The sequence below is a fragment of the Rattus rattus genome, chromosome 3, assembly GCF_011064425.1.
Source record: "Rattus rattus isolate New Zealand chromosome 3, Rrattus_CSIRO_v1, whole genome shotgun sequence".
NCBI lineage: Eukaryota > Metazoa > Chordata > Mammalia > Rodentia > Muridae > Rattus > Rattus rattus.
In genome coordinates this window covers 168,487,350-168,502,285 of record NC_046156.1, presented here as the reverse complement: position 1 = coordinate 168,502,285, position 14,936 = coordinate 168,487,350, and the positions used below count along the sequence as shown (strand labels likewise).

The following is a 14,936-nucleotide window of genomic DNA, read 5'->3' as shown; positions in this document are numbered from 1 at the left end:
TTTACTACTAGAGGGACTAGAGACTAGGTGACTAAGGTCAGGCCCGCATGATGAACCCCATAAAAGCCCTGGATACCATTCCTTGTATGAACTTTCCTGCTCAAAACACTACATGCAGGAACCTCTGAATACCGTGTACACTGCTAAGACTAGGCGGCAACGAAAAACAGGCATGGGGTCGCTCCTAGACTCCACCCTGTGACTTTCACCATGGTTGGCTTCAGTCTTCATCTTCTTTCTTTTTTTCTTTTTAAAGAAGACTTAAAAAAAAAGGGTTTATTTACTTAATGTATGTGAAGATACTGTAGCTGTCTTCAGACACACCAGAAGAGGGCATTGGATCCCACTACAGATGGTTGTGAGCCACCACGTGGTTGCTGGGGATTGAACTCAGGACTTCTGGAAGAGCAGTCAGCGCTCTTAACCGCTGAGCCATCTCTCCAGCCTGGCCTTCACCTTTTCAACAGGATGAACTGTAACCATAGCAGCTGTTCTCAGCACGGTGAGCCCACCTGGCCTATCTCTGAACTGACAGAGTTTCTGGGAAGCCTGGTTCACCAGAGAAACAACCCAACTGCCCTGTTTTAACTTCCTGCAGTATTGGGGATGGGGATGCGGATGGGAGTGGGGGTGGGGATGGGGGTGGTTAGAACATATAAGCATGTTGATGTGTTTATAAAGATAAGGAGAGGGGTGATATGTTCTATGGAGGTCTGAGAAAAGGGGATGCCTTGGCGGGCCCATGCTGAGACACCCCTTCCCCCTGAGGGACCAGCCACAGGACTATAGTATAGAATAGAGTTTATTCAGGGCATAGGGAGGGGAGTTAAGAGAGTAGTAGGGCAGAGAAAGAGAGATAAGTAGAGAAATAGAAGAGGAGAGGAGAAGGAGGAGAGGAGGAGAGTAGAGGTCGGCCATGAGCACCTGGAGAGAAGGGGGGAGGGGAACAGGGCAAGAGGGGACAAAAGGGAAAGAGGGTAAGAGCTAGAGAGTGAGGACATGGGAGCAGCCCCTTTTATAGTGTCAGGCACACCTGGCTGTTGCCAGGTAACTGTGGGGGTGGAGCTTAGATAGAATGCTAACACAGGTCAGGATGGGTGTCCGAGCTTAGAGTCTCTGGAAGTCCTATGCCTGTTGTAGGTGAAGTGATGGGCAAGCCACTCAGGACCACAGCCTTGGGTTTGATTGTCAGTGAGATGCTGGGCTGAACGATATAGTCAAGGTCAGTGGGACAGTTCTTATATTATAGTTTCACATGGTATTTGCTTTCTTTTTACCCCAAGTTTCAGGGAAAGGGAAATGCTTTGAGTCTACATGTTCTTAATGGATAGAACAACAACTACAACAACAACAACTCACAAAAAAACAATAGAACAGAACAACCAGGTATTCAGTGAGCTACTGGCTGACCAATGTCCACTTCAATAGGTGCTGCTCAATCCATGCTTATTTCTAGGAAGTGAGCTTTGAAAAATCAAGTCTCATCTCCTTTAACTCCTGGCATCTTATGAGACAACGGGAGCCTAGGGCTCAGTGTGTTTTCCTGTGGGGCACAAAAGTCACCGGTTTCTTGCCAGGGGAACCAGAACTCTAAAGGTATAGCCCCAAGTAAGATACAGGTAAATCACAGGCTGGGTGCTAATCCCCTTGCTTACCTGGCCCCAGTGACATCAACTCCGACCATCAGCTGTCCATTCAGGGAAAGGATCTCATCCCGGAGCCGAACTTTTCCGCTCTTCCCCGCTGGGCTGTTCTTCCTCAGCTCTGTCACCCAGATGCAGCCCACGTCCAGCACTGGCCCCTGGTGGGTTTTCCTCTTCTTACCCCCTCGACGCTTTTCGCCGTAGTCCCCGAAAACAGGGATGTTGCCAAAACTGAGCCCCACAGTCTCAGTGTCCCCCAGCTGCTTGGTGAGATACACCGTACAGATCTCCATCTCTGGGGGACTGTGATCAGGGGGAACTGTACCCTCATCCACAGCCAAGTTCAGTTGGATGTACTCCTGCAGCTTCTGGATGGCCGCCTGGCAGAGCCGCTGCTCCGGACTGTCCCCACCCTCCCTCAGGCTGTTCTGCAGCCACTCGTAGAGGAGGGGCAGGTGCAGCAAGGCATTGTCCTGGGTGATGGGCATGGTGCTCACTCCCAGACACCAGCATCATGAGAGGTTCTGCTTCAGGAGACTGGACCCCGTGGGGACCCACGTCCCTTGGGAAGGCTCCCAATCATCAGCTTTGCCTATGTTCATGTTCAGGCCAGCAGAGGAGCTTCAGGGATGCCTCTTGTGAGCCTGGGATGTTTGCCTTGGCAAGAGAAGGACAGGACACAATTAAACCACTCTGGAACAAAGGCTCAGGAGTGCTCAGCAAGGGAAGGGAGGAAGTAGCTAACAAGTCCTTGCTTGGTTCGTTTCACAGCGGGGTTCATGCAAATGACATGGAAATCGGCTGTTTCTTCTGCAGTGGCAGCATCTTCCCTGGGCTCATTCACACCTGGAAGGGGAAAACAAAGACTTGGAGTTACAACACCCAGCCTGGTGAGAAGGGACTATGTACTCTTGCCAGATACAGGCACATTTTAGGAACCAAATAACTCCTTTCTCCCTGCCAGTCTCCAGTATAGCTCCTTCCATGTTGAACGTACAGATCGAAAACACGCACAATGCACACACACACACACACACACACACACACACACACACACGCACGCACGCACGCACGCTCACACCAGAAGCCTCTGGAACCCTTCTTTCTCCAGGAAATTTCCTTGACCAGCAGGGAAGTGAAACTCCACTTCTCCCGTCAATAGAGCATCAAACCAGGAGGCTGCATGAAAAGGCCCCGTGAAAGGATAAGAAGGTTCTGGACTACTTCTCATCCATTTCTAAATATGTCACCTCTGCATGATTTAAATTAAAGGGGATCCCTGAGAGGTGGCAGCTCCCAGCACCATGTAAATAAATTACTTCCGTAACAAAAGCATTTATTTTCATGCTAGGGCTGTCAGCTTCAAGCTACTCAAAATTAATTTAAATTATCATGGCTATTTGCTTGAGATGGGAATCTAATTGGAGACCTATATATATAACAGACAAAAAATGGATCGGGCTGTTGTGATAATACGGACTCTGTGTTCACAAAGTCTGATGGCTCAACTGTTCTTAGGAAAGTAAGGTTTTGAAGCTTGGAAAGATCGACAGCCCGGGGCTGGAGAGGTGGCTCAGTGGTTAGGAGCACTGACTGCTCTTCTGGATGTCTTGAGTTCAAATCCCAGCAACCACATGGTGGCTCACAACTGACTGTAATGAGATCTGATGCCCTCTTCTGGTGTGTCTGAAGGCAGCGACCCCATACTTATATGTAATAAATAAACAAATCTTTGAAACAAAGCGGCCCTCGAGGGGTGATAGTGCTTATTCTTATAGTGGATGATTCCTGGTCTCTGTCTCTTTAGGATCCACACTTTTGTTCGCTGTAGTGTTTTACTGCTGTATGCTGTAGGAGAACTATTCTTAATAGCCACATAGAACATGCTGAACAGCCCCACACAAGATGCTTGCTATCAAGGTATCTTGGATTTGAGATGAGTTTGAAACATTTGCATATCCATAGTATCTTAGGATAGGATCTGCATCTCGCCATACAGCTGATTGGAGGTTTCCATATGTCTTCTACATATGATAGTAACTGCATATGATATTTCAAACTATTTTGACACAAAATCAAGATTCATGGCATGAAGTTTTCCACCTGTGAACAAAACATTTCATTCTCTGGACCAATTCAAATTTCAGATTTCAGGATTCTTAACATGTATTGCAAAACTGTCCAACCTCTGTTTTGAGTCATCTCGAATAATTGCCAAGTGGCTGAGAACGCCTTTGACTTGCTGGTTAGAGAAAGATCACAGAAAATGAGTGCTCATAGGAAAACCATGACTTAAGGGATAGCTGAAGAATTCTCAACGACAGGAACGAACTTAAAAGATCGTGTAGCAAGACAAAGTGTCTTTAGTGGGAGCACACCTTTAATCCCAGCCCTTGAGAGACATAAGCAAGTGGTTCTCTAGGAGTTTTGAGGCCCTATGTGGTATGAATGGTGAGTTCCAGGCCATCCAAGAATAATGTGAGACTCTGCCTACAAAAAAGGAAGAAAGGGAGAAGGAGAAAAGAATAAGAGAAGGAGGAAGAGGAAGAGGAAGAAGGGATGAAAGGAAGAAGGAAAGAAAGAAGAAAGAGAGAGAGAGAAAGAAAGAAAGAAAGAAAGAAAGAAAGAAAGAAAGAAAGAAAGAAAGAAAGAGACCTTTCTGAATGTGTCCCCACTTTTGCAATAACTTTTCTTCCTCTGACAACTGCTGTTACACCCTACCACGTGTCAGGGTGAGAGGGTAAGTTGGGCTTCGGGAGTCATTTAGTCTTTGACCCCAACCCCATGGCCAGAATCAAGTGGATACAGATGGGCAAATGACCCAAAATGAGCAACAAACTTGGTCATCTCCAAATATTTACAACTCCTGAGTTGCAAAAGAGAAGAAAACAACTAGACTCATTGTCTGTCCTTGTTGAAAGTCTTGTTCTCTCTCCTTTGTGCCTTCTGTTAGGTCTTGGGATGTCCATATATCCAGAAATGAGCTCAAGCTGCACTACAGAAGCTAGATAAAAGCCTGCGTTCCTCAGGAACTTGTAAGGAACTGGATTTTCATCTCCTAAAGGAGTCGTTTCCCTTGGTTATCCATTGACACATACCTGTGGCAGCTATCAGAATATCAAAGCCCATGCTGGCGCCCAGCCTCCCGCAGTATCACAAGTACCTGTTATACATTTCAAAGTCCAGAGAAGCATGCTGGCCCTTCCCTCCCCCAGTTACTGAGCCTCATAATGCACAGGACGGTCCACCCCACATTTGCTATCTTTTTCTATTCTCTTTCTCCTCTCTCCCTCCCTCCCTGTCTTTCCCCATGCATCTGTCTCTCTGTCTGTCTGTCTGTCTCCCTTCCTCTGTCTCCCTCCCTCTGTCCCTTCCTCCCTCCCCCCTCCTCTGTCTCCCTCCCTCTCCTTTCCTTCCTCTCTCCCTCCATCTGTCTGTCTCTCCCTCCATCCTTTCTCTCCCTCCCTCTCTGTCCCCCCCCCTCTGTCTCTCCCTGTCTCTCTCTGTCTCTCCCTGTCTCTCTCTGTCTCTCCCTCCCTCCCTGTCTCTCTCTGTCTCTCCCTCCATCCGCCCATCTGTCCATCCATCCATCCATCCATCTGTCCGTCTATCTCTCTCCTTATGCCTTATTCTCCATCTCCTGCTGTCTCCCTATCTCCACTGCTCTCCCACTCTGCCCTTCCCTAGCCCTGGGCTAGGTCCAGTCTGCTTCCCTTTCCTCTGCTCCGGACTCTCCCAGATGCCTTTGATTCTCTCTCTCTCTCTCTCTCTCTCTCTCTCTCTCTCTCTCTCTCTCTCTCACACACACACACACACACACACACACACACACACACACACACAAAACCTTGTCCCTGATAATGGAGCAGCGATGCCAGTAGTTTCTTTGCCGAGCCTTTTTGTTTGTTTTGGTACTGGGGATTGGGTCCAGGGCCAAGGGTAGGTTTTGCATCTCCAGCTCTTGTTTCCTCTTTTTGTTTGTTTGGATTGTTGTTGTTTGGGGGATGGGGACAAGGCAACCCAGGCAGGTCTCAACATGGTGAGCTTCCTGATCCTGCTCCAAGTCCTAGGATTTCAAGTGTGGACCACTCCACTTGGCCTAAGTAGCTAAACTTAATGCAATGTATTTTGTTTATTAGTTTTGGTACATCTGTGCACACGCTGCATGTGTGCCCGTATGTCTCTGTGCATACATACATACATACATACATACATACATACATACATACATACGTGAAAGTCAGGGGACAACTTTAGGGAGCCACAGAAAAGTGTGGGTTCTGGGGATTGAACTCAGGACAACAGCTCAGGCTCAGGCAGCAAGTGCTTTATCCTTGGTAGCCATCTCCAATGCCATTTACTTGCTTGGTAGTGCAAACCTTTAGTTCCAGGACTAGGTGGGAAGGAGGGGCAGAAAGACTGCCGGAGTACAGACTACAGAGTGCTATACTATACCAGCCAGAGCTATACTGTAAGATGCTGTGGGGGGAGGGACGGGGAGGGGGAGGGAAGAACTGATTGGGGAAGGGCAGGAATACAGGCTTGAAAAGGAGAAGAGGGATGCCGTGGAGAGCCCTGTCTTCTCTCCTGGTTCTGCCTTTGTTCGAGGGATCAACTCCTTCCAGAGGCAATGTGACTTCTTCCACACAGCAGGTGGAATGTTGGCATTTGGAGTCCTAACTCCAAATTGATCCTTTTTTGTTTCTGTTAGAGAGTGGGACCCCACCTCTCCTGGCTCAGGTCGGGGCTCAGTTTTCAGGGAAAACCTCTGTGCCTTCTTTGCTGAGGAGCCATGGTTTGGATTAGAGGGTGGTTTATTTTGTGAACTCAGCTGCCAGCAAACCTCTGTCGATTCTGTTACTCAAGTATCATAGATTTATGTAATACCAATCCCCACTCATTCTGGGATGGCTTTGGGAGGGGGTTTAACCCCACGACTTGTATATGCTGACCCTTTGTCTTCCTACTGTGCTGTACCCCCCAGGCCCTAACAACTCTGCGATTCCTCTACTACTGTGATGTTAACTTTGCCTTATTGAAGAGTATATTTCCAGTGCCAAGTTCAAGGCCTGATTGGGTCAATTAATTCTTTCATGATTCTTTAAGAAACATTCAGAAATGAAAGGTGGTGATGCATGAGTCAGGCACATTCAATAAAGGACTCTATAATGACTTAAAAACCTGGTTCTTAATAAATATTCAGCAAATACTTCCAGAGTGAATGGATGGATGCAAATTGACACCAGGAAAAAAAAAAAAACATGCCTGTACTCCTGAGTTTGGCCTGCCTCAATCAGACATTTAAAGAGCATCTTGCTGATGACACTTAGTCTATTTTTATATATGGGATCATCAGAACTGTGACTAACACCTTGAATCATACGCCATTGAAATTTAATTTAAAGAATCTTTACAACTATTTTTCTTAGTGATTGAGTCTACAGTGTGGCGGAGGTACGTCTCTGTTGAGATGGAGAGAACTTGAGAGAAATTTAGCTTAACTTACCCATTTATACAACGAGGAGAGGAAAACCATGGAAACTGGTAGGGTAGAAGAGCTTTGATTTATTCATAGGACGCTAATTTGCCTGTGAGAAGCAGGGAAAGGCATTACTTACTTTGGCCAAAAGAGAGTCTCAGTCTTTGTACATGGATGGATGATCTTTGATCTTACGTCTCCTTTTAATAGCCATGTGATTATGTAGATGGTATTTGCTAAGCTTTTGATTTATTTGGAACCAATTAATAGCCTACACTCAAGTTCTTTGGAAGCTCAAAGTACACGATATTGGAAATCTCTTTTAGGGGACCGAGTAATAAGGTCGTTTATTACTGACACCATCTCCTATTTGTCATTATTCCCTGTTAGGTCACTTCCCGTGAAGGCTGGAGAATGTTTTCCACCCTAGATGGCATGGTTTTTATTGACTTTCTCTGGGAGAAAATGAAGTTCAGAGGAAAGAGTGAAAGGGATCATTTTTCTATATTTATGGGGAATGGAGGTGAGAATTTTCTTTGATGGAGAAGGCCAGTTGGCAATTGCATTTGATTAACCTTCCCCAGGAGACCTGTTATGTGCCAAGAACCATGCATAACTCTGAGGGGGTAAGGCCCTACCCGATCAGGAAAGTGCAGATGTCGCCTCTGGCGACACTGTATCATGTGGTCAGCAAAGGATGGGCCCCATCTTCTCACTCAGCTTAGAAAATGTTTTTCTAGAGAAGACACCTTTGGGATTGGCCTAAAATATGGTTGGTTTCAAGAGTCTTCCAAGGGAACAAGATAGAGGACACACCGTTAGAACTGGCATAGATTCAGGATTCTCTGTGACTCTACACAATACAGATAAAACCAATAGCCAAGCTTAGAACAGAGGACCAATAGCCAAGCTTAGAACAGAGGACCAATAGCCAAGCTTAGAACAGAGGACCAATAGCCAAGCTTAGGTCAGAGGTGAGTGTCTCAGCGCTGTCGACTGTCTCTGTCTCCTTTCAGCAGCACCGCTATGACTTCTAGCATGGTGAGCCCTACTGTGTGTACAGTTACGCTCATCAGGGCACATGAATGTAGGTCTCAACTTCAGGAATGCGCTCTTAAATATGTCCGGAACCTCTCTACCACTTTGTTGTGACCTGATGGAATAGTGGTGGGGTGGGGGTGGGGCAGTTCCGGGCTTACTCTGTGTCTGTCAGCCTGCCTCTTGCTTCTGACAGTCCACCCTCCTCACCCAGGTCAGCACCCGGCCTGGGGATGCACACCTGTTCCGTGGCCACCAACAGAGAAACATGAAATTGTGGCGCTCCATCTGACATCCATCCTCTCTCCCTTTACTTCGTGGGAGGAGCAAGGTGTTAAACTGAAACACAGCCATGTTTGTGGGTATAGAGAGCTATGTAGCATAAACCTGATGGTTGAAACAAGTAGAAATTATTGGGTGTGGCTGATGCTTAGAAAGATAAACAGAAGAGAAAAGGGAAGTATAAAACTACCAGGTTTTGAAAGTTGCCTTCATCCGGCTTTATCTGGTACCCAGGAGTGGATGAACTAGAAGTAGCAGAGCCTAAAGGCGGGTTGACAAGAGTCCAGGAAGCGGGTGTCAGGAACCTGGAGGCTGCAGGTCGGATAGTGCTGGGCTTACCTATAGAATGTGAACTATTTGAACAAACTTTCAGCTGTTGTGCCTAGATGGCCATTTCTGTGCTGACAGGAGTTATGGACAATAGTAGGAACAAAATTAGATCATTGTAAAGTGCTTTCTTTTATGTTGCAAAATTGAGGGAATGTCGGTTCCATGTGGAGGTAATAAAGAGTGGACAGAAACGTTGCTTTGCCTCGGAAGACACGCTGGACATTCAGCCTGCAGCATAAACAGCCGAGGATGCCCATACTGTCGATCCTTACAGTGATGAAAACCAGTTCTGCTGGAGAGGGGTGAGCAGGGCCCTACTAGCCAAGAGTTTTACTTGTATTTGAAAAAAAAAAAAAGAGATTCCAGATCAGAAGTCACTGTTTCAACTGCCCAAGGCATACACACTAGGCAGCTCAGTATGATGGTCCCACTGACAGAGCTGGGCACAAACCTTGAGTCAGAAAGGAAGGACACAGCCTATCAGCACTGACCAGAAATAGACAGAAGAGACACTGACACAAAGATGGAATCATTTCACTTCAAACATCTCACATCTGGTTTATAACAACTGGGAATAATTGGATTCCTATAGGTGTATGTGTGTAGTTTTGTGTAGTGCAGCGCAGTGCAGTGTATGGGTGGTATGTGATGTGTATGTATGTGTGTGTGTGTGTGTATATGTATGTCCACATATGTGTTTCTGAGGTGTGTATATGTGGTGCATGCGTGTGTGTATGTAGTATACATGCACGTATGTGTTGTGTGTAAAGGTGTGATATGTGTGGATATATGTGGACATGTGGTATGTGTGGTGTGTGTGTTTATGTGGCCTGTGTATATATGTATGTGCATGTACATATGTGTATGTGTACTATTTGTGTATGTGTGTGTGTAGTGTATGTGTTTTGTATATATGTGGTGGGTTTATTATACATATACATATACATATACATATACATATACACATACATATACATATACATATACATATACATTATATATGTTGTGGGTGTGTGATGATTCACAGAGTACCCAAAGGTTTAGTTTTGAAACTTATTCTTTAAATTTGTTTTAGATTTATGTTATGCGTATGTTTTGCTTACATCTAAGTATGTAAACCACACTCATGCCTGATGCCACAGAAGTCAGAAGCATCAGATCCCCTCGAATTGGTATGGGTGGTTGTGAACCACCATGTAGGTGTGGAGAACTCAACCCAGGTTCTTTACAAGAACAGTGAACGCTCGTAACCTCTGCCATCTTTCCAGCACCTCTGTAGTAGCTTTGAATCTCTTTGTCTCCTTGAAACTTAGATTTGAAAAAAAACAGACTTAGGGAATATGTGGTCCCCAGAGTGTCCTCCCGATGGTCCCAAAAAGAGGCCTAAAGGATAAGAAACAGAAATGACTTCCAGATGGAGATGAGGGCCATGAAGGTCCATCCACCTTCCCAAGATGTGACTTCCCTCCAGAGAAGGAAGCGGCCACCTGGACGGTAGGTGAGCTCTTGCTCCACCTGCCCAGGCCGGTCTGCTCATTGCTGCGGACTACAGCCCTTACAATTTCTGTCTTTTCTTTCATAAATTGAAGTTTTATGGCAATGGTGTTGTACCTTCCCCGGGAGTGTCTAAGCCTGGTAGGTCACTTCAGGAAATCATACACAGAATGAATGAAGAGAACAGGATACTCAGGGCTTTGATATCTGTTTTCTTTTTTTTTCTTTTTTTTTTTTTTGACTGGGGACCAACCCAGGGCCTTAAGGCCTGCTAGGCAAGCGCTCTACCACTGAGCTAAATCCCCAACCCCAGGACTTTGATATCTGAATGAGGCTTGGATCCCAACTCCTTTGGGGATGAGACATCTCTCCCACACATAAAAAGAAAGGTTTGTCTGAGTGACAAAAGACAGGGGCTAGTGGCTGGAGCATTGGCTGCTCTTGCAGGGGATCAGTGTTTGAGTCCCGGCACCCACGTGGTGGCTCACAGCCAACAGTAACTACGGTTCTATGGGAGTCTGACACCCTTTTCCTCAGGTGCACTATACACATGTGGTGCACAGACACACATGCAGGCAAAACACTCACACACATAAGATAAAGTAGGTTAAAAAAAATGCTAGATGTGGTAGTGCATGCTCCTAGTTGCAGCACTCAGGAGGCAGGGGCAGGAGGATCTCTTTGAGTTCAAGGCCAGCCTAGTCTACATGGTAAGTTCTAGGATAGTGAGGGCTACACAGAGAGACCCTGTCTCAAACAAACCAAGCCAAACCAAACCAGACCAGACCAGACCAAACCAAACCAGACACTACGGCAGAGTATGCTAATGCTGACACGTATGCTAATGCTGACACGTTGTCCTTTCTCCCTCCTTTCTGTCAGACTCACTGGTGTTTGAAGAGAAAGCCAGCCCAAAAGCTACCTTCAAACTTCATACTACATAGGTCTCCATGTACTACATGTTACAGACTACATTGTCTAAGCTTCATTAATTAAACACCCTGCTATACTTCAGTAAGATTTCTGCAAGGCTATGCGGCTTGCAGCCACTTGTGACCCTCACATTTGAGGCCTAGACTGTGACCCTGAACCTTTCAACTTCACCTCTGCTTCGCTGTTGGTGAGCAGCCACAGAGTGACTGCCTTGACTGGAGAACATTGGGGAAGAAAGTAAGGAGGGCTTTAGTTCTGCCACTGGTCTGTTAACATCCTTGGGTGATCTTGAAATGTATAGACAGGGCTATAATGAATGAAGAAACTTGCCCAAAAGCAACTACCCAGACACCCCTAAACCTGCTTATGGGCAGAGCAGGCTACTACCCAACTATTATCAGTCAGCAGGGCTGCATGGAGACAGGCTATGGGCTGTGCCCTCTAGACCAAAGAATTCAATGTAGTCTTCATCTTATGGGACAAGCGTTGACTCTTGCACCTCATGTTGGCATGGAGGGATGGAGCTCCTTGGCTCCATTGGAGAAAGAGACCATAAAATAAATTGCAACCATAAAGTGAGTCACATAAGATGCAAAGGAGGGCAGTGGGAAGGAAGATTCTGAGAAGCCAGGCTTTCTACCCTCCATGCTGGGGGATGAGCGAGGTCTTCCCATAGAGACCATAGAAAGAGGGGATCTTGAAGATGCCTAAGTGATGACCTTACCCAGTGTCCATTCTACAGACTTGTCTAAGTTCCTTCAGTTTCTAAGTGTGATCACCCTCAAAGAACACGAAAATAAAATGAAGAACTATAATCTGGGAGCTAATTTGACACTCTCATAGTTGGAAATCCCATGTGTCCCAAAAGGTGGGCTCTGTCCAAACAACAAAATAGTTTGAATGGATGGAAAATCAGGTACAGTCATGAAAGTTTTATCTCTAGGTTGAGTGTAAGAAAGCAGTGTGTGTGTGTGTGTGTGTGTGTGTGAGAGAGAGAGAGAGAGAGAGAGAGAGAGAGAGAGAGAGAGAGAGAGAAGAGAAATGGGTCAGTGGATTAAGAGTTAGGGTTTCTATTACTGTGATAAAGCACTATGACCAAAAAGCAATCTGGGAGGGAAAAGGTTTATTTTGCAAACACTTCCACATCATAGCTGGAAAGAAGTCAGAGCAAGAACTCAAGGCAGGCACCTGGAGCTGGAATTGAGAGCAGAAGCCACGGAACTGTACTAGTTAGTGCCTTGCTCTTCATGGCTTGCTCAGTCTGCCCTCTTATAGCATGGGGGCACCACTCGCAAAGAGCTGGCTTTTCCATATCATTGACTAACTGAGAAACTGATGCACCACAGTCTTGCTCATAGTCCAATCTGGTCAGAGAATTTTCTCAGTTGAAGGTCCCTCTTCCAAAATGAGCTTGAGCCAAGTTGACACTCAACTAGCCAGCTAGCACGTTGCTATCCTAGAGGACCAGGGTTTAATTCCCAGCACCCACAGAACAGCTCACATTGGCTGTAACTCCAGGCCCAGGGGATACAGTGTCTTTTGTTGTCCTCCTCAGTTACTGCATTCATGTGGTTCATAGCCACACAAGCAGGCACAACATCCATTTACATAAAAATAAATAATGGATCAAAATGAAGATCAGGAATAATTACTGTTCCCCATCTTCTTCTAAAATATATTTGCCATGACTTTGAGAATTGAAAACAAGTTTCCGCCTTGTCCAAAGAACATAAAGACTAGGAAAGAGGAAAATACATGATATCATACCCATGGCTCTGCAGTAGTAATTCCACACTTTGGAATAGTGTCTCTTTGTTGAACGGGCATTTGACCTAGGGTAGTTCCAGCTTCCATGTTGATAGCTAGACATCCTTGAGGGCACTATGAGCGTGCATTACAATCAGACCACCCTGTCCTCATTGTGTGGCCTGGACAGCCCTGGTGCCACCAACCCACTGCGGATCACACCCTCAGCTCATAGTACACATCCATCAGCTCCATTTACCACACCAGAGTGGTTTCTTCACTTTAAGGGATAGTTCCTTTATAAGTTCCTTCTGAACAACCAGCTATCTTGGTTTTTCATCTTTATTCCAGTTTGGGTGAGTGCAAATGGGGTATATGTATGTTCTTGTTCACATGTATGGGCGTGTGTGTGTGTGTGTGTGTGTGAACATGTGTGTGAGAGAGCACACATATAAGTTCAAGGCTGATGTTAATAGTCTTCCTTAATCATTCTTCCCTGGAGTCTCTTAAATGAACGTAGAGCTTCACAGATACAACTAGTCTAGCTGGGCATCTTGTTTCAGGGATGCCCTGTCTGTCTTCCAGACACTAGGGAATTGACGTGGGCTGCCACTCCCACATGATATTTGCACAGACTCTTGGGATATGAACCACAGTCCTTACAGGTACACAGCAAGCATGTTTTCCACTGAGCAGACTTCTCAACCATATTTGAGATACTTTTTTTTCTTCAAGACAGTGTTTCTCTGTGTAGCCCAGACTTTCCCAGAAGACCAGGCTGGCCCCGAACTCAGAGATCCATCTGACTGTGCCTCTACCTACCTGGTGCTGGGATTAAAGTTGCGCTTGGCTTTTGAGACATTTCTTATCCTTAGATCTTGAGTATATAACCTGTTTACTATATTTAAATTCTTAGCATATAACTGCACAGGATCTGACCTCATCAGTAATTAACAGCATAAATATTCCTAATAGCTGGTAATGCATTCTGCTATTAGCTAACCATAGTCTCCAGGCAAGTCATTTAAAATCTTTGAGCCTCAGTCTCCTAATCTGCCAAACGAGGTGGTTCGGTGATGTTTACTCCTAGCCACCCCATTCTCCAGGATGGTGGGGCTGACTTAGCGAGTCAGGAGTGGGGAGTGGCTAGCCTCATTAAGAAGCTTATACACAACACATGGAAGTTTTAAACTCCAGAGGAGATGGGCCAAATTGCTTTATCAGACTTTGACTATCTGCCAAGAGAGAGGGAGGAGGGAGCCCCAGGGGTGGTTTTACATCCATGTGCGTACAACCCCAGCCCAGTTCTCTCAGAAGACAAGAAGAAATATATCCGACGGAATAAAAAGCTCTTTGGAGCGGCAGAAAGGATGAAGGTTTCAAGAAGTGGGGAAGAGCTCGCCTGAGGGTTGGTCCACAGGAAATCCTGTTTCTACCGAGGCCCCATGGACTCTGCAACTTGGCATGAGCTTAAAGTGCAATGGAAACCGGCTCTCCTCTCCCGCTCCTTACTCTTCCCAGACACTTGCAGAGTCAGGCCATAAGGCCTGGTGCAGGGAGAATCCTCAGAGGAAACCCAAAGATCACGGAGCAGAAAGAGTTGGCTGAGTAGCTCTCTGGGAAGCAACCCCCCACTTTCCCGGGCCTTCCTGTGGGAAAGGCCTCCGATGAAGAGAAGGCAAGTCAGAGTCCATGGGAGTGAGTGCAGACTGAATCCCCATCTGACCCCAGTCAGTGGTGAACTCGGGATTCAGAAGGAACAGCCCTGAAGGACTGTGGTATTCTAGCCCCGACTCTCTCAGCCGCCTCCAGGGAATACCCCTGTTATCTTGGCCTTTAACAGAGAGTATAGAGAAACGGACAAGAGAGGACATGAAACAGGAGAGCCTATAAACAGAGGGGCAAGGCTGCAAGCCACCCAAGTAGAGTCTACATGGAGCATTCCCAGTGACCCTCGGGAGGTGAGTGGGAGTGAGAAGGGTGACCACCCC

General features: G+C 46.3%; 2 protein-coding genes across 2 annotated transcripts in view; both read right to left on the bottom strand.

The window, feature by feature from the left end:
• Positions 1-2,285, bottom strand: part of Pdzd2 (PDZ domain containing 2) — a 231,105-nt gene extending 228,820 nt beyond the window's left edge. The window contains exon 1 of the mRNA XM_032898761.1: positions 1,656-2,285. Within this exon, the coding sequence (XP_032754652.1) occupies positions 1,656-2,131 (476 nt within the window). The 5' untranslated portion in view covers positions 2,132-2,285. The remainder of the gene's footprint in view (positions 1-1,655) is intronic.
• Positions 2,286-2,310: 25 nt separating this feature from the next.
• The window catches only part of LOC116895999 (translation initiation factor IF-2-like), a 148,521-nt gene continuing 135,895 nt past the window's right edge, over positions 2,311-14,936 (bottom strand). The window contains exon 2 of the mRNA XM_032897023.1: positions 2,311-2,489. Within this exon, the coding sequence (XP_032752914.1) occupies positions 2,350-2,489 (140 nt within the window). The 3' untranslated portion in view covers positions 2,311-2,349. The remainder of the gene's footprint in view (positions 2,490-14,936) is intronic.